Source organism: Oncorhynchus tshawytscha, linkage group LG18 (genome assembly GCF_018296145.1).
Source record: "Oncorhynchus tshawytscha isolate Ot180627B linkage group LG18, Otsh_v2.0, whole genome shotgun sequence".
NCBI lineage: Eukaryota > Metazoa > Chordata > Actinopteri > Salmoniformes > Salmonidae > Oncorhynchus > Oncorhynchus tshawytscha.
In genome coordinates, this window is record NC_056446.1 from 8,565,814 (window position 1) to 8,587,956 (window position 22,143).

The following is a 22,143-nucleotide window of genomic DNA, read 5'->3' on the forward strand; positions in this document are numbered from 1 at the left end:
CCCTTCAAATGAGTGAATTTGGCTATTTCAGCCACACCCGTTGCTGACAGGTGTATAAAATCGGGCACACAATCATGCAATTTCCATAGACAAACATTGGTTGTCGAATGGCCTACTATCAGAACTCAGGAGAAGACTCGGATGCAGACAGCTAGAGTCACATGTTTATTGACCCAAACAGGGGACAGGCAAAAGACAGGTCAAAGGCAGGCAGAGGTCCGTAATCCAGGGCAGAGTCAATAAGGTACAGAACAGCAGGGAGGCTCGGGGTCAGGACAGGCAGAGTTTCGTAAACAGGTCAGAGTCAGGCAGGTACAGACAGGCAGGCTCAGGGTCAGGGCAGGCATAATGGTCAGAACCGGGGAAACCAGGAAACAGAACCAGGAAACAGGGAGACTGAAAAACACGCTGGAAAGACCTGACAAGACAAGCCGAAATGGCAACAGACAAACAGAGAAAACAGGTATAAATACACTAGTGATAATGGGGAAGATTGGCAACACCTGCAGGAGGGTGGAGACAAGCACAAAGACAGGTGAAACAGATCAGGGTGTGATACTTACTGAGCTCAGTGAGTTTCAACGTGGCACCTTTCCAACAAGTCAGTTTGTCAAATTTCTGCCCTGCTAGAGCTGCTCCGGTCAACTGTAAGTGCTGATATTGTAAAGTGAAAACGTCTAGGAACAACAACGGCTCAGCCGAGAAATGGTAGGCCACACAAGCTCACAGAACGGGACCGCTGAAGCGTCAAAAATTGTCTGTCCTTGTTTGTGACACTCACTACCAACTTCCAAACTGCCTCTGGAAGCAACGCCAGCACAACTGTTAGTTGTGAGCTTCATGCATTTGGTTTCCATGGCCAAGCAGCCGCACACAAGCCTAAGATCACCATGCGCAATGCCAAGCGTCAGCTGGAGTGGTATAAAGCTTTCCGCCATTGGACTGGAGCAGTGGAAATGAATCACGCTTTACCATCTGGCAGTCAAAGGACGAATCTGGGTTTGCAAAAATGCCAGGAGAATGCTACCTTCCCAAATGCATAGTGCCAACTGTAAAGTTGAAGAGGAATAATGGTCTGTGGCTGTTTTTCATGGTTCGGGATAGGTTCCAGTGACGGAAAATCTTAATGCTACAGCATACAATGACATGTTAGACGATTCTGTAATTCCAACTTTGTGCAGGCATGACAATGCCCCTGTGCACAAAGCGAGGTCCATACAGAAATGGTTTGTCAAGATAGGTGTGGGAAGAACTTGACTGGCCTGCACAGAGCCCTGACCTCAACCCCATCGAACACCTTTGTGATGAATTGGAACGCCGATTGTGAGCCTAATCGCCTAACATCTGTGGCAGACCTCACTAATTCTCTTGTGGCTGAATGGAAGCAAGTCCCCGCAGCAATGTTCCAACATCTAGTGGAAAGCCTTCCCAAAAGAGTGGAGGCTGTTATAGTAGGAAAGAGGGAACCACTCCATATTAATGCCCATGATTTTGAAATGAGATGTTCGACGAGCAGGTGTCCATATACTTTTGGTCATGTAGTGTATCACCCAAACACACCAGCATGACTCTGACAGTGACAAATTAGTTGAAAAAAGCTCATTAGCCATTCATCTCATGTCTCTGTCACTGGCCGGGGGTCATTACTGTGTGTTTTGCCAAAGTCTTGTTTTTTCGCCCTCTTTTAAAAAGAGTAAACACCCAACAGTGAGGAAACCCATCCCCATGAGAAAAGTGAAGAAAGGGGAGTAACCATGCGGGCCTGACTGTTCTGCCCTGCCATTGGTCCCCACGAAACCTGCACCAATTTAAAACCAGACACCAGTTGCTTTCCACCCGTCAGACTATTACCACAAGCCCCAAAAGATAGATAGGGAGAGAGAGAAAAAGTGAGCGTGTGTCAGAGACAGAGGGTCAGCCTGAGATAAACAGAGAGAGAGAGAGAGAGAGAGAGACACACACACAGTTAGTTAATATTGGCATGCCTGCATACTCCACCAACATGAGGCTTAAGTTTCCTATCCTGGCTCTGACTCTGGAGATTATCACCATCATCCTGTTCGCTGTGTTTGTGGACTACGATGATGGGAAACACGGGGGGCACGGAGCCCACAACACCACACACCATGAGGAGAAGAAGGATCCTCTGACCCTTTATCCCAGTAAGTGACACCTGAAGGCTCCTTCATGTTAGCCTGGTCCCAGATCAGTTTGTGTGGTCTTGGAATGACAATGACCATAGGAGTTGGCAAGACAGGAACAGGTCTGGGAGCAGGCTTCCTCAGTGTGGTGCCACATATTTTATGTGTGGGCTGTCAGTGTGTCAGCCTGGTTGTGGGAGCTTGGCTGAATCATGGATTTTATTGTATTGACTCCTTAATGCCAACCCCGGTTGCTATGGATGAAGGGCTATTGAAGTTGAGTCTCAAAGATTTGACCCTTATTCTCTTAATAATTGTGCAGTAGCTTTGAGTGATAAGCTATAGATCATTGGAGATGGTATTATTGAGTTATCAGATACTCCTGTGAACAATCAGAGAGAGAGATGTCGTGGGAAAGCATGGTGTGAGGTTGTTGTGCACGTGCCCATTCCAGCATCCTCACACCTAGAAATACTCTTTAGGGAATGGGCCAGATGCTCGAGCTGTCATAGGGGCACCACTCTCTCTCATACTGGACAGGTTCACTGTGGCTAGCCTCCAGATGGATTGTGCAAATGGGAAGATGAATGCCAGGACTGAATGGCATCCACATACGTACAATAGAACTTGCAAGTGCACTTAAGGGAAATGCAGTCATGTGTTTTAGTGAGACATACGATTGAGTTAAAAATGTAAGTGGATTTGTGTTTGGAGATAGATAAGTCTATCTATGAAAAGTGCAAAAGCCCCACCCCTACTACTTTACCTTTTGTACAACAAATAATTTAGATGTTAGTCTGGTGTTCTTCGGGTGGTTCTTGGAATCCCAGAAAGTGTATTTTCTACCTATTTTAAAACAGCATAAATACTTGCAGACTTACAGTATAGAGGTTTGCCCAGAAATGGGCAGGGCAGGTGTGACCCGAAGAGATTAGCGTAGTGCTTAGCATTTGGGCTGATCCTTTTCCATTCCAAGAATTTTGCATATCCAAAGACATCCTAAAACCTTTAGAACTATTGGTTGTTTTTAAATAAACTGAGAGAATATTTTTATTTCAAGATGTTGTTTAATGGGTTATACAGCTAGAGATGTGTATAAAGGCGACATTGACTTTCTTTTCTTAAGAAAGCTGTAACATTTGCAGATTCCATTCATAACTATCATAATTGACCCCCCAAAACGGTCAATTTACTCAACAGACTGGCTAATTAATGCCCCATAACATGCTCATTCAGCTGAACAACCACAAGTTGCACCCCCCTAACAAAAACTATTGGAGTAGACTACGAGAAAATATCAGGGGTCTGATGTGTGCGATGCAGGGTCGTCTATATTGTTACATTACCAAAGCTCCGCAATTACAGGTTCATAGCAGAGGAAATAAGAGGAGGAATGCAATTTTGAAAAATAGGAGCCTATGTTGTTGCTGGGCTTTACCATCAATGGACAAAATCATTGTTAAAAAAAAATATTGAGAGGAACCAATGGTTTCTGTGGCTCTGTGAAGTACTTGTTTTCCTCAAAGAATGGGGACCTTAAGATTTGTTACACAGAGTTGTTTTACAGCCATAGTCTACTCCTTTCATCAAAGTCAGGCCGAATTTGTAATTTGTAATTACAGTTCACAAAAAGCAACTTCATCAATTGCACTGGTGTAAAAAGCTCCCCAATTGTCATACCAGAATAAAAGTATAGATACCTTCATAGAAAATGACTCAATTAAAAGTGAAAGTCACCCAGTAAAATACCACTTGAGGAAAAAGTATCTGGTTTTAAATGTAAACTCAGCAAAAAAAGAAACATCCTCTCACTGTCAACTGTGTTTATTTTCAGCAAACTTAACATGTGTAACTATTTGTAAGAACACAAGATTCAACAACTGAGACATAAACTGAACAAGTTCCACAGACGTGACAAAACAGAAATGGAATAATATGTCCCTGAACAAAGGGGGGGGTCAAAATCAAAAGTAACAGTCAGTATCTGGTGTGGCCACCAGCTGCATTAAGTACTGCGTCCATCTCCTCCTCATGGACTGCACCAAATTTGCCAGTTCTTGCTGTGAGTTGTCATCCTGTACCTGTCCCGCAGGTGTGATGTTCGGATGTACCGATCCTGTGCAGGTGTTGTTACACGTGGTCTGCCACTGCGAGGACGATCAGCTGTCCATCCTGTCTCCCTGTAGCGCTGTCTTAGGCGTCTCACAGTACGGACATTGCAATTTCTTGCCCTGGCCACATCTGCAGTCCTCATGCCTCCTTGCAGCATGCCTAAGGCACGTTCACGCAGATGAGCAGGGACCCTGGGCATCTTTCTTTTGGTGTTTTTCCAGAGTTAGTAGAAAGGCCTCTTTAGTGTCCTAAGTTTTCATAACTGTGACCTTAATTGCCTTCCGTCTGTAAGCTGTTAGTGTCTTAATGGCCGTTCCACAGGTGCATGTTCATTAATTGTTTGTTCTTTGAACAAGCATGGGAAACAGTGTTTAAACCCTTTACAATGAAGATCTGTTAATTAAGTTATTAGGATTTTTGCAAATTATCTTTGAAAGACAGGGTCCTGAAAGGGGGACATTTCTTTTTTTTAGTACAGTGGTGGAAAAAGTACTACGTTCTCATACTCAATTCTCCGTATATTAAGCAAACCAGGAGGCACAATTTGTGTTTTTTAAATGTATTCACGAACTGCCAGGGGCACACTCCAACACTCAGACATAATTTACAAACACAGTATTTGTGTTTAGTGTAGTGGGGACCAAACAAACACATAACAAAAACACAGGGTTGAAACCCAAGACAAAAGAGCGACGAGTATCTCGAATAAATACACAAACGCACAATGATTAACACACGGGGCGAGACCCGTAATCATCTGCACAATTTCACAATGGCACGAAAGCCCAAAACACACAGCACAGGTACTCACATGCACCATCGGACATTGTAACAATAAATGACAGCCCCATGGAAACCAAAGGGCACACTTATACAAGTACTAATCAGTGGGAATAGGGGACAGGTGTGCATGATGAAAGTTCTGTGGATCCGTGACAGCTTGCCTAATGTTTTTGTAACCTGACTGGATGTGTGCAAAAATGTGAGAAGTAAAGTGTATGCGACCCGGGCCAGGAAGACAGTAAACTAACTTTAGATCCAGGGTCAGCTCAGTCTTGACTCTTTTGGGTTGGCGAGCCCAAGTGGGTTATTTTGTTCAGATGGTGCCAAAAACAAATATATGCAAAAAGAAAAACTACAAACAGGCATGCCCAATAGTGCTGAGCGATTAGTGCTTTTTGAGGTAAGTTCGGTTTCGGTTTGATTATAAAAAGCTAATCACAGTTTTTGATTTTAGTTTCAATTTAAAAAAAATATGTATATTAAATGCATTATTAAATAATGACATCATATATTTTTCAGCTAAAAAGACATACCCAAAAGTAACTGCTATTCATGTGTAATTACATGGTTCTGACATGCAAAAACATTGTATATTTGGAAAGAAGATATCTGGGAGATTATGAGGAAATTAACTGAAGACAATTTACATAGTTCAGAATACACAAGATCAAGCACACACAAAACCGTAAAAAAATAAATATATATTTTCATTGACAAGCTATAAGGGAATTATTGATGATTAGAGCTGTTCACAACATGTGAACAATATCAGAAATAAAAAGGGATTGATAGATCTAACAACTAGAAATGGGCAGATGTTTTAGTAAGTGGTGTCAGGTGTGGTCACGGGACGTTTCCAAGTGTCCCTAAACCTAAACAGTTGAAGTCGGAAGTTTACATACACTTAGGTTGGAGTCATTAAAACTCGTTTTTCAACCACTCCACACATTTCTTGTTAACAAACTATAGTTTTGGCAAGTCAGTTAGGACATCTACTTTGTAATTTTGTAAAAGTAATTTTTCCAACAATTGTTTACAGACAGATTATTTCACTTATGATTCACTGTATCACAATTCCAGTGGGTCAGAAGTTCACATACACTAAGTTGACTGTGCCTTTAAACAGCTTGGAAAATTCCAGAAAATTATGTCATGGCTTTAGAAGCTTCTGATAGGCTAATTGACATCATTTTTGTGTGTACCTGTGGATGTATCTCAAGACCACCTTCAAACTCAGTGCCTCTCACCTGACATCATGGGAAAATCTAAAGAAATCAGCCAATACCTCAGGAAAAATATTGTAGACCTCCGCAAGTCTGGTTCAACCTCGGGAGCAATTTCCAAACGCTTGAAGATACAACAGTACGCAAGTATATACAACATGGGACCACGCAGCCGTCATACCGCTCAGGAAGGAGTTGCGTTCTGTCTCCTAGAGATGAATGTACTTTGGTGCGAAAAGTGCAAATTAATCCCAGAGCATCAGCAAAGGACCATGTGAAGATGCTGGAGGAAACAGGTCCAAAAGTATATATATCCACAGTAAAACGAGTCCTATATCGACATAACCTGAAAGGCCGCTCAGCAAGGAAGAAGCCACTGCTCCAAAACCACCATAAAAAAGCCAGACTATGTTTTGCAACTGCACATGGGGATAAAGATCGTACTTTTTGGAGAAATGTCCTCTGGTCTGATGAAACAAAAATAGAACTGTTTGGCCACAATCGCAATCGTTATGTTTGGAGGAACAAGGGGGAGGCTTGCAAGCCGAAGAACGCCATCCCAACCGTGAAGCACGGGGGTGGCAGCATCATGTTGTGGGGGTGCTTTGCTGCAGGAGGGCCTGGTGCACTTCACAAAATAGATGGCATCATGAGGAAAGAAAATTATGTGGATATATTAAAGCAACATCTGACATCAGTCTGACATCAGTCAGGAAGTTAAAGCTTGGTCGCAAATGGGTCTTACAAATGGACAATGAGCCCAAGCATACTTCCAAAGTTGTGGCAAAATGGCTTAATTAAGGACAACAAAGTCAAGGTATTGGAGTGGCCATCACAAAGCCCTGACCTCAATCCTATTGAACATTTGTGGGCAGAACTGAAAAAGCGTGTGCGAGCAAGGAGGCCTACACACCTGACTCAGTTACACCAGCTCTGTCAGGAGGAATGAGCGAAAATTCACCCAACTTATTGTGGGAAGGTTGTGGAAGGCTACCCGAAACGTTTGATCCAAGTTAAACAATGTAAAGGCAATGCAACCAAATACTAATTGAGTGTATGTAAACTTCTGACCCACTGGGAATGTGATGAAAGAAATAAAAGCTGAAATATATCATTCTCGCTATTATTCTGACATTTTACATCCTTAATTTAAAGTGGTGATCCTAACTGACCTAAGACAGGGAATCTTTACTAGGAGTTTAAATGTATTTGCCTAAGGTGTATGTAAACTTCCGACTTCAACTGTATGTCTGTAAATTAGATTATTCCAGTGCTATTACATATTTGTAATCCCTAAATGCTATTTGTTCAGTATAAAAACACAATTTCTACCATATCAACCTCACTCAAACATTGTGGTGGTGTTGTGGGGTATCCAGGGTACATTCAAGTGTCATTTCAACCTCTCCAAAGTGTCAGAATGTGGTAATTGCGCTGCTTTTGCACACTGGATGTGCCAAAATATTTATTGTTCACTATAAAAACTACATTTCTACAACACCAACCTCTCTCAAACATTGTGGTGGTGTCAGGGGATATCCACTGTTTTTTCAACCTCTCCAAAATGCCTGAATGTTTAGCCTAGGCTATTGGTCCCACATACAAATTAACTGTTTACAAAAACAATATAAAATAAATAGATGTACAGTACCAGTCAAAAGTTTGGACACACCTACTCGTTCAAGGGTTTTTCTTTATTTGTACTATTTTCTACATTGTAGAATAATAGTGAAGACATCAACACTATGACATAACACATATGGAATCATGTAATAACAAAAAAAGTGTTAAACAAATCAAAATATACTTTATATTCAGATTCTTCAAAGTAGCCACTGGACATTAAAAAAGATACAAAAATGTCTTATCAAACACAAACTTGGTTACAAACGTGTCCTCCAATAAAAAAGGTGTAAAAATAGAAATTAGCTGAATGATTTACAAATGGCATTCGTGTTCATTTTACATCCCAGATGATTAGATTTCACTTTCATCATAGCTTGTGCATGTCTTGCATAGTCTTTGACGCAGTCCCTCTCTGCCAGGAAACACCCTTTTTTTTCTCTTTGTGTTTTGTGCAATGCTTGCAGTTCTTCCTTTTGTCTTTTGGCAGGTGTGTTGGATAGTGGCGCTCACCTTGAGTGGAGGTTCTTGTGATGGTGGTGAGGTTGCTTTGGGCCCGCAATTCAGCCATTTCCAATACCAGCTACTCTCGGAAGGCCAACTGGGAGAGATGGGATTGACCTTTTGGTTTGGCCATGTGCTTGTGGAGAATGAAAGCCTTTACTGTAGCAATGTCCACAAAGTGGTAGAAAAAAAGTTATATGCTACCTCCTGGTCTTGTGGAAGACCTGGTAATAGCCTATCAGAGGATCAGATAGGTCAACAACCCCCATGCTGGCATTGAAGTCCTTCACAGAAACAGGAATGGGGACATTCTTCCTCACCCATGCCCCATCGGCTAGCACAAAGAGCTTGTAAACCCCATTTGGTTTGCAAGCCAATTCGAGCATTTGAGGCAACCAAACGCTCATCTATATATAGATTTTGAGCAGGCTGGAAGTACATTTTGCATGCCTCCACCATGTCATGATAAAGGGGCTTGACTCTTGCAAGACGATCATACCCTGCAGTCCCCTTTTTCTGGTCATTCTCCTGATCCTTTTGTGGATTACTCATGTTAAGAGTACGGTTGATGGCCAAGAATCAGTTTTCACTCATGATGGAGGTGGGGAACTCGAGCTGATAGAGTGGGGATCTTGCTCCAGTTGTCAACTAATCTTGATACCTTTACCAGTCCCATGTAAATCACCAAGGAATTGTAGTTGAGCGTGTCACCCATTGTGACAGGTTTCCAGGACATCTTCCCTCCCCCTGTTGCTTCCAGCTGTGCATATTCATTTTAATTTGATTACTTTACTCTTTTATATTCCTTAATAACCAAAAAAAAAAAATATTGGTAAATCGCTCAGCACTAATGCCAAAACTAAAGATAAAAAACAAACGAAAGGCCTCACGGCCACCCAAAACGTCATTTTAGCACAGCACTTGGACATGGTTGGTGCTGCCACCTGGGGTACGGAGTGTTGAAGTCTATCCTGGTCCAGTGTGGTGCCTAACTGTGTGCTAACACTAAACTACCTTCTACAGTACATAACAATAGTGCATATCTCTGTATTATTTATTTGGTTTTGCAAGGATGGAGATTTTAGATGACAATGTTGGGTAAGATGAATGTGTAGTGGTAGGCCGAAGAAGGGAGATATCCAATATGGACAAGATAAAAGCTGAGACTTGTTTTGCTGCTATGTTCCTAAGCTTCAAGTTTAGTACTCTACGTCTCAGTTGGTATAGTAGGGTGCTGACACCGGAAGGAATTTATCAGGTTAGTTCGTTCCCAGCAATAATACACGATACATCATGTATTCTAGTTTTTGTTACCCTATTGTCCATCCATAATGTTTTGCACGTTGCTTGATTTGCACATTCCCAATCAGTACCCTCAATCAATGCTAAAGAACAGAAAACATTGCATGCAATGTATTAACAACAAAAATGCTGATTTGTTCAGTCAACACATGGCTATCTTATCTTGTACAGTCATGGCCAAAAGTTTTGAGAATGACACAAATATCAATTTTCAAAAAGTCTGCTGCCTCAGTTTGTATGATGGCAATTTGCATATACTCCATAATGTTATGAAGAGTGATCAGATGAATTGCAATTAATTGCAAAGTCCCTCTTTGCCATGCAAATGAACTGAATCCCCCCCCCAAAAAAAAAAAAAATCCACTGCATTTCAGCCCTGCCACAAAAGGACCAGCTGACATCATGTCAGGTGTGAGTGTTGACGAGGACAAGGCTGGAGATCACTCTGTCATGCTGATTGAGTTTGAATAACAGACTGGAAGCTTCAAAATGAGGGTGGTGCTTGGAATCATTGTTCTTACTCTGTCAATCATGGTTACCTGCAAGGAAACACGTGCGGTCATCATTGCTTTGCACAAAAAGGGCTTCACAGGCAAGGATATTGCTGCCAGTAAGATTGCACCTAAATCAACAATTTATCGGACAGATATTCTGCAAAAGGTACAGGGATTGGACTGCTGAGGACTGGGGTAAAGTCATTTTCTCTGATGAATCCCCTTTCCGATTGTTTCCGAAAAAAAAGCTTGTCCGGAGAAGACAAGGTGAGCACTACCATCAGTCCTGTGTCATGCCAACAGTAAAGCATCCTGAGACCATTCATGTGTGGGGTTGCTTCTCTGCCAAGGGAGTGGGCTCACTCACAATTTTGCCTAAGAACACAGCCATGAATAAAGAATGGTACCAACACATCCTCCGAGAGCAACTTATCCCAACCATCCAGGAACAGTTTGGTGATGAACAATGCTTTTTCCAGCATGATGGAGCACCTTGCCATAAGGCAAAAGTGATAACTAAGTGGCTCGGGGAACAAAACATCGATATTTTGGGTCCATGGCCAGGAAACTCCCCAGACCTTAATCCCATTGAGAACTTGTGGTCAACCCTCTCTGAGGCGGGTGGACAAACAAAAAGCCACAACTGACAAACTCCAAGCATTGATTATGCAAGTATGGGCTGCCTTCAGTCAGGATGTGGCCCAGAAGTTAATTGACAGCATGCCAGGGCGGATTGCAGAGGTCTTGAAAAAGAAGGGTCAACACTGCAAATATTGACTCTTTGCATCAACTTCATGTAATTGTCAATAAAAGCCTTAGACACTTATGAAATGCTTGTAATTATACTTCAGTATTCCATAGTAACATCTGGCAAAAATATCTAAAGACACTGAAGCAGCAAACTTTGTGGAAATGTATATTTGTGTCATTCTCAATACTTTTGGCCAAGACTGTATATATCTTACAAGGCATTTTGTATATCTTACATATTTTACATTGTTCAGACTTTGATATCAGGGAAAATATTGGATAGATTTTAGTTATTTGTTTGTTACCGGATAGGCACGGGTGTTCTGGCCAGTGCCAGAGGGGTTATAATGTATCCTATGACGTCTCGGAGGCATTGCTTAAGTAATACTAAACCTGATTATAATCATGGTCCAGTGCGCTGAATCTCATCCATAGCAATACAATGCACTCCTGGGTAGAAAGAGACAGTCACATGTAAACACGATAATGAGTGAGGAATTCATGGACTTCTAATTTGAGACAAAATCTGTTTAAAAGAGCTAACCTTCCTGTTTATTCTGTCTCTATCACTGTGTGGCAAAAAGAGGGAGCCTCCGAACAAACTCAACTCTTAAATTAATTGCCAGTTACAACAATACCTCTACAACTGCTTAAAATGTAGCATCGGTTTTTACTTATAGTAAAATGGCACAGACACTCACAGAGAAAGAGATGTGTATGGCACTGGAATGGCATGCTGGTAGACATGTTTCTTGGAGAGTCATACACAGCTTACATAGAGTACATAGAGTAGTCACAGACAAAAAAAGACGGACCTATCGGGCTAGTCTATGCTGCACCTAAGCCCCCCAACCGCCAACCCCACATTCCATTACTTCCCCAGGACAGTCTGGGTGGTGACTGTTTGCCTAAGTCCTTTTTTAAAATTTATTTTTTAACCTTTATTTAAGTCAGTTAAGAACAAATTCTTATTTTCAATGACGGCCTAGGAACAGTGGGTTAACCGCCTGTTCAGGGGCAGAATGGCAGATTTGTACCTTGTCAGCTCAGGGGTTTGAACTTGTAACCTTCCAGTTGCTAGTCCAACGCTCTAACCACTAGGCTACCCTACCCAGCTTCCCTGACAACCACAATGCTAACTTCCCACCACAATGCTAACCAGACCTGGGGAAACAAGGACTATTGTTTCCACATTCTGCAAACGGCCACACCTTGATGTACATTCCAGATGAGGACCCGTCATCCATCGCACAATGACTGGTCACTTTTGGGAATTGGGAGTCTGGCTTCCTGAGGTCAGGCATTTCAGGGAAGAGAACCTTTTCTGAGTGTCGAGCTAGAGTGGGAGTAGAGTGTGTGGGTGGGAGTGGGAGTGGAGCTTGGAGAATTAGGATTGTTCCTCCAGCGGCGGTGGACAAACTGTTTTAAGCTCCACGCACCTACGTACGTACACACACACACATACACACATTTGGTCAGTCTCTTGGGCCAGTAGCCTGATCCTTATCTGCAGAAACTTGGATAGTGCTCACATCCTGCTGTCCGCACACACAGTGAGCTAAAGTCCTAATAAGTAAAGTCTGTCCTCTTGTATACATCAATCTAAACATGCATAAAGTGCGAGCACAGTGATCCATCTATTAAGTTTAGAAGACTTGGTTAAGATCATGTGATCCCAGTGAATGGAACAGCGTAAGGCTACTGACATGACACATCAAACTGGGTTATTGGGAGTCTCAGTTCTCAGTATCCCATTCACAGACTAATCTAATTGGTCTTCCCTCCTCAGGATTTCCATTGACCCCCTCATGGGGATAGGGGTTACTAATGTTGCTGCACAATCCAATGCGGGTGCTCTGTGAATCATTTGAGCAGCCAAAGGCAAAGCAACATAATGAATGGAATATTTACACACCACCTAGGTTTTGATCAATAGCTAGACTGTCAACTGATTTGAATGTCTTTGACGTGTTGTAATAAAGGATTATACTCACATAGCAAGCCCTCCCAGGGTTTTATTAATTTGTTTTAGTTTTCATTCACTATTCATTCAAAGTGAATAAATCATATGGGGCCTGTTTTATAGAGAAAAGATGCAATTATATTATGTTAACACTACCACCAACGTGTTTTGGATTTCATGTGAATTTAAAATGTTAATATCTCTGCCACTTTGGAAGTCACTTTTTTTTAATGAATCAAACTCCACTGAGCTGACCTCTGACCTGCCATTTGTTCCCCAGTGTTCCAGGATGTCCACGTTATGATCTTCATTGGCTTTGGCTTCCTGATGACCTTTCTGAAGAGATATGGCTTCAGCAGCGTGGGCCTCAACCTGCTCCTGGCCGCCTTCGCTCTACAGTGGGGTCTAATCATGCAAGGCCTCTGGCACCTGGACGATGGCAAGATCAAAGTCTCCATCTTCAAGTAAATACAAATAGTAAACTAACAGAACGTAAAGCTAGCAGTATCATCATAGTACCCATGATAGAAGACATCTTCAAGTAAATACAACATAGACATTACCAGAACCGTCAACCTATAATCAGCTTGCAACAAAACCTAATTATTTACAAACAAAAAACAACAACCTCTTGTAAATGACACCTGGGCCCTGGGCACATGTACGTACAATTGAAGTCTGAAGTTTACATACACCATAGCCAAATACATTTAAACTCAGTTTTTCACAATTCCTGACGTTTAATCCTAGTAAAAATTCTGTTTTAGGTCAGTTAGGATCACCACTTTATTTTAAGAATTTGAAATGTCAGAATAATAGTAGAGAGAATGATTTATTTCAGCTTTTATTTCTTTCATCACATTCCCAGTGGGTCAGAAGTTTACATACACTCACTTGGTATTTGGTAGCATTGCCTTTAAATTGTTTAACTTGGGTCAAACGTTTTGGGTAGCCTTCCACAACCTTCCCACAATAAGTTGGGTGAATTACGGCCCATTCCTCCTGACAGAGCTGGTGTAACTGAGTCAGGTTTGTAGGTCTCCTTGTTCGCACAAGCTTTTTCAGTTCTGCCCACAAATGTTCTCTAGGATTGAAGTCAGGGCTTTGGTGATGGTCACTCCAATACCTTGACTTTGTTGTCCTTTTGCACTTTTCGCACCAAAGTACGTTCATCTCTGGGAGACAGAACGCGTCTCCTTCCTGAGCGGTATGACGGCTGCGGCTCCCATGTTGTTTTTACTTGCGCAACATTGTTTGTACAGATGAATGTGGTACCTTCAGGCATTTGGAAATTGCTCCCAAGGCTGAACCAGACTTGTGGAGGTCTACAATTATTTTTCTGAGGTCTTGGCTGATTTCTTTTGATTTTCCCATGATGTCAAGCAAAGAGGCACTGGGATTGAAGGTAGTCCTTGAAATACATCCACAGGTAAACCTCCAATTGACTCAAATGATGTCAATTAGCCTATCAGTAGCTTCTAAAGCCATGGCATCATTTTCTGGAATGTTCCAAGCTGTTTAAAAGCACAGTCAACTTAGTGTATGTAAACATCTGACCCAATGGAATTGTGATACAGTGAGTTATTAGTGAAATAATCTGAAATAATCAAGTTTTGGAAAAATGACTTATGTCATGCACAAAGTAGATGTCCTAATCGACTTGCCAAAACTATAGTTTGTTAACAAGACATTTGTGGAGTGGATGAAAAACGAGTTTTAATGGCTCCAACCTAAGTCTATGTAAACTTCAACTGTACACATTAGATTACAGTCGTAGAGAAGCCTTCTATTCTAGACACATTAACCTTTCTAGTGTGGAACCCCTCGACAACATTCCGCTGAAAAGGCAGTGCGCGAAATTCAAAAATATTTTTTAGAAATATGTAACTTTCACACATTAACAAGTCCAACACAGTAAATGAAAGATAAGCATCTTGTTAATCTACCCATCGTGTCCGATTTCAAAAATGCTTTACAGCTAAAGCGCAACATGTGATTATGTTAGGTCATAGCCAAGTCGAAAAAACACACAGCCATTTTCCCAGCCAAAGACAGGAGTCACAAAAAGCAGAAATATAGATAAAATTAAAAACTGAACTTTGATGATCTTCATCAGATAACACTCATAGGACATCATGTTACACAATACATGTATGTTTTGTTCGATAATGTGCATATTTATATCCAAAAACATTGGCGCCTTACGTGCAGTAATGTTTTGATTCAAAAGCAACCAGTGATTTTGCAAAAATACTCATTGATAAACATTGATAAAAGATACAAGTGTTATTCACAGAATTAAAGATAGACTTCTCCTTAATGCAACTGCTGTGTCAGATTTCAAAAAAACTTTACGGAAAAAGCATAATCTGAGAATGGCGCTCAGAACCCAAAACAACCAAAACAACCATCCGCCATTTTGGAATCAACAAAGTTAGAAACAACACCATAAATATTCACTTACCTTTGATGATCTTCATTAGAAGGCACTCCCAGGAATCCCAGTTCGACAATAAATGACTGATTTGTTCCATAAAGTTCCATCATTTATGTCCAAATAGCCACTTGTTGTTAGCGTGTTCAGCCCAATAATCCATCTTCATGAGGCGCAGGCACTTCATCCAGACAAAAACTCAAAAAGTTCAGTTACAGTCCTTTAGAAACATGTCAAACGATGTATGGAATCAATCGTTAGGATGTTTTTAACATAAAACATCAATAATGTTCCAACCGGAGAATTCCTTTGTCTTCAGAAAAGCACTGGAATGAGAAGTAACTCTGTCGGGAGCCCGCGTCATGAGACCAAGGCTCTCTGCCAGACCACTGACTCAAAGAGGTCTCATGAGCCCCTCCTTTATAGTAGAATAGAGTTTCTAGAGTTTCCCAAACGAGTTTCTAAAGACAGTTGACATCTAGTGGAAGCCCTAGGAAGTGCAACCTCATCCATATCTCAATGTGTATTCGGTAGGCCAAGCTTTGAAAAACTACAAACCTCAGATGTCCCACTTCCTGGTTGGATTCTTCTTAGGTTTTCACCTGCCATATGAGTTCTGTTATACTCACAGACATCATTCAAACAATTTTGGAAACTTCAGAGTGTTTTCTATCAAATACTACTAATAATATGCATATATTAGCATCTGGGACAGAGTCGGAGGCAGTTCACTCAGGGCACGCTATTCATCCAAAAGTGAAAATGCTACCCCCTATCCCAAAAAGGTTAATACAGCAACAGAACAGGTAGAATGAATGAAGCTAGCATTAGTGGTATTATGTGCACAAGATAGAGGACAATCATAGAGAAGTGTTCTGTTCTAGTCTTAACAAGGCATCTCTCGCTCTCTCTTTCTCTCTCTTCACTCCCTCCTACTCGTCCTCTCCCTCCTCACCATAAGGATGATCAACGCAGATTTCAGCACAGCCACCGTTCTGATCTCGTTCGGGGCAGTGCTGGGTAAAACCAGTCCTGTCCAGCTCCTCATCATGACCATCCTGGAGATCACCATCTTCAGCATCAACGAACATCTGGTGGCCGAAATCCTGGAGGTCAGTGCACTTCACCATAATCTCAGATCCCAGAACTAACCCTTATTCTAACAGTCTGTCACAACAAACTAACTTCAACCTTGTCCATTCATCTAAGAACTTGTGAACATGAAAAACACTATACTAGAAGATGATATTAGTTAATACAGTTCAATAAGCAATATTGTGTGCAATCTTGTGAGTAGCAGCTAAAACTGTGTGAATCTCCTCTTGACCCATGTATGTGTACAATCTGTTTACCTGGGACCTTATACACCTGGCCCATAACCCTAGTGAGACTGCCCTCTAGTGGTGAGAAGTGACAGCCCAAGATAACCGCGATCAGACAAGATTCATCCTACCAAAAGGGCTCAGACAAATATAACCACGGCGTAAATTCTTAGGGATGAATCTACAAAGGGAAAAATATATCTAGGTCAATTTTATTTGATATTCTTGAATTGGTCCAATCCTATACCCAACAAATCAGTGCACAAGTTTTGCTTGGGAATGTGCAGAGGTGTGATGGATGGGTGATTGACAGGTGACTGAGGTTACTAGCAGGCTAAGGAGAAAGTTAGGTTTGTAGGGCTGTTCTTTTTTTTTTACAACATGAACTAACTACTTTATGTGGTTTGTCCCACTCACAGGCCAATGATGTTGGGGCCTCCATGATTATCCATGCCTTTGGGGCGTACTTCGGTCTCGCAGTGGCCCGCATGCTGTACCGGCCAGCTCTGAGGAACAGCCATGAGAACGATGGCTCTGTTTACCACTCTGACCTCTTCGCCATGATCGGTAAGAGCAGCTCACATGACAGTCAATCAAGATCAATGCATTTTGGCCTCCCGCGTGTCGCAGCGGTAAAAGGCACTGCATCGCAGTGCTAGAGGCGACACTACAGACCCGGGTTTGATCCGGGCTGTGTCGCAGCCGGCCGTGAACGGGAGACGCATGAGACAGCGCACAATTGGCCCAACGTCGTCCGGGTTAGGGGGCTTCGGTCGCCAGTTGTATGGTGTTTCCTCTGACACATTGGTGCGGCTGGCGTCTGGGTTAAGTGAGCAGTGGGTCAAGATGCAGTGCAGCTTGGAGGGGCCGTGTTTCGGAGGACTCATAGCTCTCGACCTTTGCCTCTCCCGAGTCCGTATGGAGTTGCAGCAATGGGACAAGCCTGCAACTACCAATTGGATATCATGAAATTGGGGAGAAAAAAATGTATCATAATAATCTATGCATTTTATTGATTAGCGTAGACAGTCACTAACAACTGTTATAGATTAAAGAGTAGTAGATAGATCACTAAATATTGTTAAAATGTTCTTTGGAACACGAGAAAAAACAATTCAGCAATAAGGAGGTTCTAAGTATCAAGCATCTCAGAGTAGGAGTGCTGATTTTAGTATCATTTAAAAAATATATATATATTTTTCTAGGAAAGTCAGTTAAGAACAAATTCTTATTTACAATAACAACCGGGGAACTTCCTATGCTTTGTTCAGGGGGAGAACAACAGATTTCTTATCTTGTAAACTTGGGGATTCAATCCATCAACACATTCGGTTACTGGCCCAACGCTCTAACCACTAGGCTATTCGCCGCACCACTTTTAGATCACAATTAATGGGATTGCATGGACAGGGGGACCTGAACCTAGATTAGCATTCCTACTCTGAGACGCTTGATACATACGGCTCCTGGTGTCTGTTTGCGCTGTACATTTTATCACAGGGGAAGGGGAAGGGGAAACTCCCCCAAATCATAGTCTCATTTACCACCTAGTGGAAATACAGTGTATCACTTCTAAAACTCACTGTATTATAAAAACAGTGACACTAGCAGGCATAATTCTGTTCAATGTAGTTTCAATATATTTAATACATCACTTAATGTTTATATATTTTAGAATTAACTGAAGTAGCAGACAAATAAAAATCCTCCTTGAATATCTTCTCCAGGTACCGTGTTCCTCTGGATGTTCTGGCCCAGTTTCAACTCTGCCATCGCTGAATCTGGCACTGATCAGCTCATGGCGGTGACCAACACCTACTTCTCCCTGGCTGCCTGCGTACTCTCTGCCTATGCTGTCTCCAGCTTGGTGGAGCATAAAGGGAAACTGGACATGGTGAGTCTTCCAATGCTTCATTCAAACTACAAAGGATCACAGCAAATCTGTAAATTGTTTACTTTCTTTCAATTTATTTTGACTTGTTTATGTTCAAACAAGAATATTGAGTGTGTGCGCGTGTATTGTGTGTCTTTGGGAAAGCGACAAGAAAATCTCACACAGCACCTACTATAGCATAGCTCACTACAGACCCTGGTTTGATCCCGGGCTGTATCACAACTCGCAGTGATCGGGAGTCCCATAGGGCGGCGCACAATTGGCCCAGCGTCGTCCGGGTTAGGGGAGGGTTTGGCCGGGGTAGGCCGCCATTGTAAATAAAATTTGTTTTTAACTGACTTGTCAAGTTAAATAAAGGTTAAATAAAAAAATAAAATAAAAAAATGCTTCTGTGTCTTCCATAGGTCCACATCCAGAATGCCACTCTGGCAGGAGGTGTTGCCGTGGGAACCTGCGCTGACATGGACATCGGCCCTTTTGGTGCCATGATCATCGGGTTCGTGGCTGGCATCGTCTCCACCCTGGGCTTCAAGTTCCTCACTGTGAGTGCAAAGGTCACACAAGTCTGAACCAATAGAAAGGGAGATACCTAGTCATAACGGAATGCATTCAACCAAAATGTGTCTTGTGCATTTAACCAAAGCCCTCTGAATCAGAGAGGTGCAGAGGGCTGTCTTAATCAACATCATCAGTCCCTGGGGAGTAGTTGTTTTTGTTGGGGGTTAACTGCCTTGCTCAAGGGCAAAACAGCAGATTTTTCCAACTTGCCAGCTCTGGGATTTGAACTAGTGACCTTTCAGTTTCTGGACTGATGTTCTTAACCACTAGGCTACCTGCCACCACAACCTTGCAGTGGACCAGGACACCACATTGTCTATGAAAAGCCAACTAGTGTTGCAACATAGACATGCCTTGTGAGTTACAATAAACCTACATTCCTTTGAATGTTACATTTCTGTCAGCATCCTCACTAACCAGTTAGGGGGAGGAAATAGTGTCCTCAGCCCAATGAGAAAATCTGGTTCTGGTTTATTAAACGAGTTTTGCCTGCGGGAGAAACTTGCATTTTAGTCAAAACAATCACCCATCCATCCATGACCATCAGATGGCTAGAAATATGTTGAAATGAGTGGGCACTAGGGAATATAGAAACTGTTTCTCTCTGTGTTTCAGCCAATCCTGGCATCCAACCTGGGCATCCAGGACACCTGTGGTGTCCACAATCTGCACGGCATGCCTGGCATCCTCGGGGGTATCGCTGGCATTGTGGCGGTCGCTCTGGGCAAGAAGAACGGGTAGGGCTCATCCAATGGTATACTTCATACTGTATATCTATAAAGGCATTGGATAAAGGAATTAGAGGAATTAGAAATAAAAGGGATTTGAAAATGAATGATGATGTGTAGTCAATATCAGATACAGATAGTGTAGTTCTTGAACGTCTAATAATTCACTTTTCCGTTAAGGTGTGAACTTGGCCTCAATAATTAGTCTCAAAATAAGGGTCTCTGGCCATAATTACCTAGGTACTGTCATTTTCTCATCTCTGCCATTCTTCCCTCAGGAGTGCTGCCATGCAGGGTGCAGCCCTGGCCTCATCCCTTGGGTTCGCTTTGGTTGGAGGAACTATTACAGGTGGGTGGAGAGACTGCCATTCTTTGTCATTCAAAAAATCTACATCACATTTGAACAGACAGTTTTCATATTTTATAAAACTATGCAGTTTGTTTTATACGATGCCCGCTGGGAAACATATATTTAATAATACTGTTAATAACTTTTCTATTTGTACAGGTCTGATAATGAAGCTTCCATTCTGGGGACAGCCTCCAGATCAGAACTGCTTTGATGATTCCATTTATTGGGAGGTAATAATCTGAAAGAAACAAATACAACATATTATCCTGATCCATTAATGACCATCACTAGCTTACAGTTTAATCAAATGCCTGAGGTATGTGGTATAACGTATAGGATGTTACATTATTCGTGTGACACTCATGTAACATTTGACATATCCAGTCCCATAATGTGGCATTAGCCACATATAGATTGTTATTAGTCACACATGGCAAATGTGGCATACTGTCTTGTATTACATTGAACGTGACCACCTGGAGACACACATAAAATATTTGATTTGTAAATTTAAAAAACACTATCTTATAACAAATATGATTTGAAATAGATTAAATTGTGGCTAAATTCTGAGACTGACTGAGATGTGACTGTGTTCTAGGTTCCTGGGGAGGAGGAGGAGGAGGAGGGCGAGGAGAGCCTGGCTCACGGAGACCAAAAAGCAGAGGCGTAAAGCTCCCACTCTTTGCTGCACATTCACGACCTACAACCCTCTGAGCTAGAGATGGGAAAGTGAGGAATCATGAACCACACATTAGACATGGGGTGTACTCTATCTCAATAGTCTTAACTGGCTTCCTCTCCTTGTCACCTCTCCTTCATCTAATTGGTAGATCCCTACCAGGACTTCATGTGTCACCCATCTAATTTCTTGACCATCAGTGCAGAGGACGTAAAGGAGAGAATCTGTTGTACTATTGAATTCAACCCAGGATGGCCAGTGCTGTGAAATTGTCAGTTATTTTCAACTACTGCATAAATAATTGGATTGATATGAGACAAATTGAGATCATATCGTGATTCATGCTACCTTATTAAGACATCTCTAAATCAACTCGATCAGCAGGGAAATGTTAGCCTATGTTGCACTTTTCTAGGTCCAAACTAGGTCCTCATTGTCCATAGATGTGTACTAAATATTTTAATCTTCAATTGAAGTAGGTCCACTGAAGAGCATTTGGGAAACATGTCATAGCTCATTATAATTTCAACTAAAGTGTAAGAGGTGGGTGTGTTACATATTTTTTTAAAACTATTATTAGGTCTCAATGCAATTGAGATAATATTGTAAGGATTTTCTTATCTTAAACAAATAATGTTTACAGAAACTCATTTCAAGCAACATGCTTGCAGTGCTTTGGATGTGTTAGTCTGAAAATTGATTTAAATGAAGGAGCATTTTGATATAAATGATCCTGAATAAGTTGCATTGAAACATGAACTGTTCTTTTACACAATCGGAGGAAAGATACTTTCAGGGATAATTTTTTTACACTGAATTTGATGACCACCGTTCTGAGCCATTAGAAACTGTATAGAAATAGTAGAAACAGTATATCAAGCTGACAATATCACCAATTGTCTCACATGCTTTGTGACACTATCAAAATGTTAACAGACATTTGTTTTGCCTCATTAGTTAGGGCTATACATTGTATATTTTTCTCAACGTGTCTTTTTATGTCACCATCCAACTGACATAGCCGATATTGTGTGCTAGGCCTTGTTTAATTAATAAAATCAACTGCTACTTTAGCCTGCTGCAGAGCTAGGCCGCGTGACTGGAGCTCACTACTCCTACTGGAGAGAATCTGATACCAGACCAGGCTGCAAAGTTTAGGCAGTAGCTAAGGGCCAGTATTTATCAAGCGTCTCAGAGTGGGGGTGCTGATCTTGGATCAGTTTTACCTTTCTAGATCAGCACTCCTGAGATGCTTGATAAACACGGGCCCAGGTCTCA

General features: G+C 41.8%; 1 protein-coding gene across 1 annotated transcript; it reads left to right on the plus strand.

Annotated features, from left to right (window-relative positions):
- The first annotated feature begins 1,836 nt into the window (after positions 1-1,836).
- Positions 1,837-21,938, plus strand: LOC112217424 (ammonium transporter Rh type A). The gene is made up of 10 exons (XM_024377707.2): positions 1,837-2,162; positions 13,176-13,359; positions 16,291-16,441; positions 17,071-17,218; positions 18,379-18,545; positions 18,950-19,087; positions 19,719-19,840; positions 20,110-20,180; positions 20,340-20,413; positions 20,785-21,938. Exons 1-10 carry the CDS (start codon positions 1,982-1,984, stop codon positions 20,854-20,856), a joined length of 1,308 nt encoding a protein of 435 aa, XP_024233475.1. The 5' UTR covers positions 1,837-1,981; the 3' UTR covers positions 20,857-21,938.
- The last annotated feature ends 205 nt before the right edge of the window (positions 21,939-22,143 follow it).

Coding starts and splice junctions, on each gene's coding strand:
- LOC112217424 (XM_024377707.2), top strand. CDS start 1,982: ATGCCTGCATACTCCACCAACATGAGGCTTAAGTTTCCTATCCTGGCT. Junction 19,088..19,718: donor TGGGCTTCAAGTTCCTCACT/GTGAGTGCAAAG, acceptor TCTGTGTTTCAG/CCAATCCTGGCATCCAACCT. Junction 20,414..20,784: donor ATGATTCCATTTATTGGGAG/GTAATAATCTGA, acceptor ACTGTGTTCTAG/GTTCCTGGGGAGGAGGAGGA.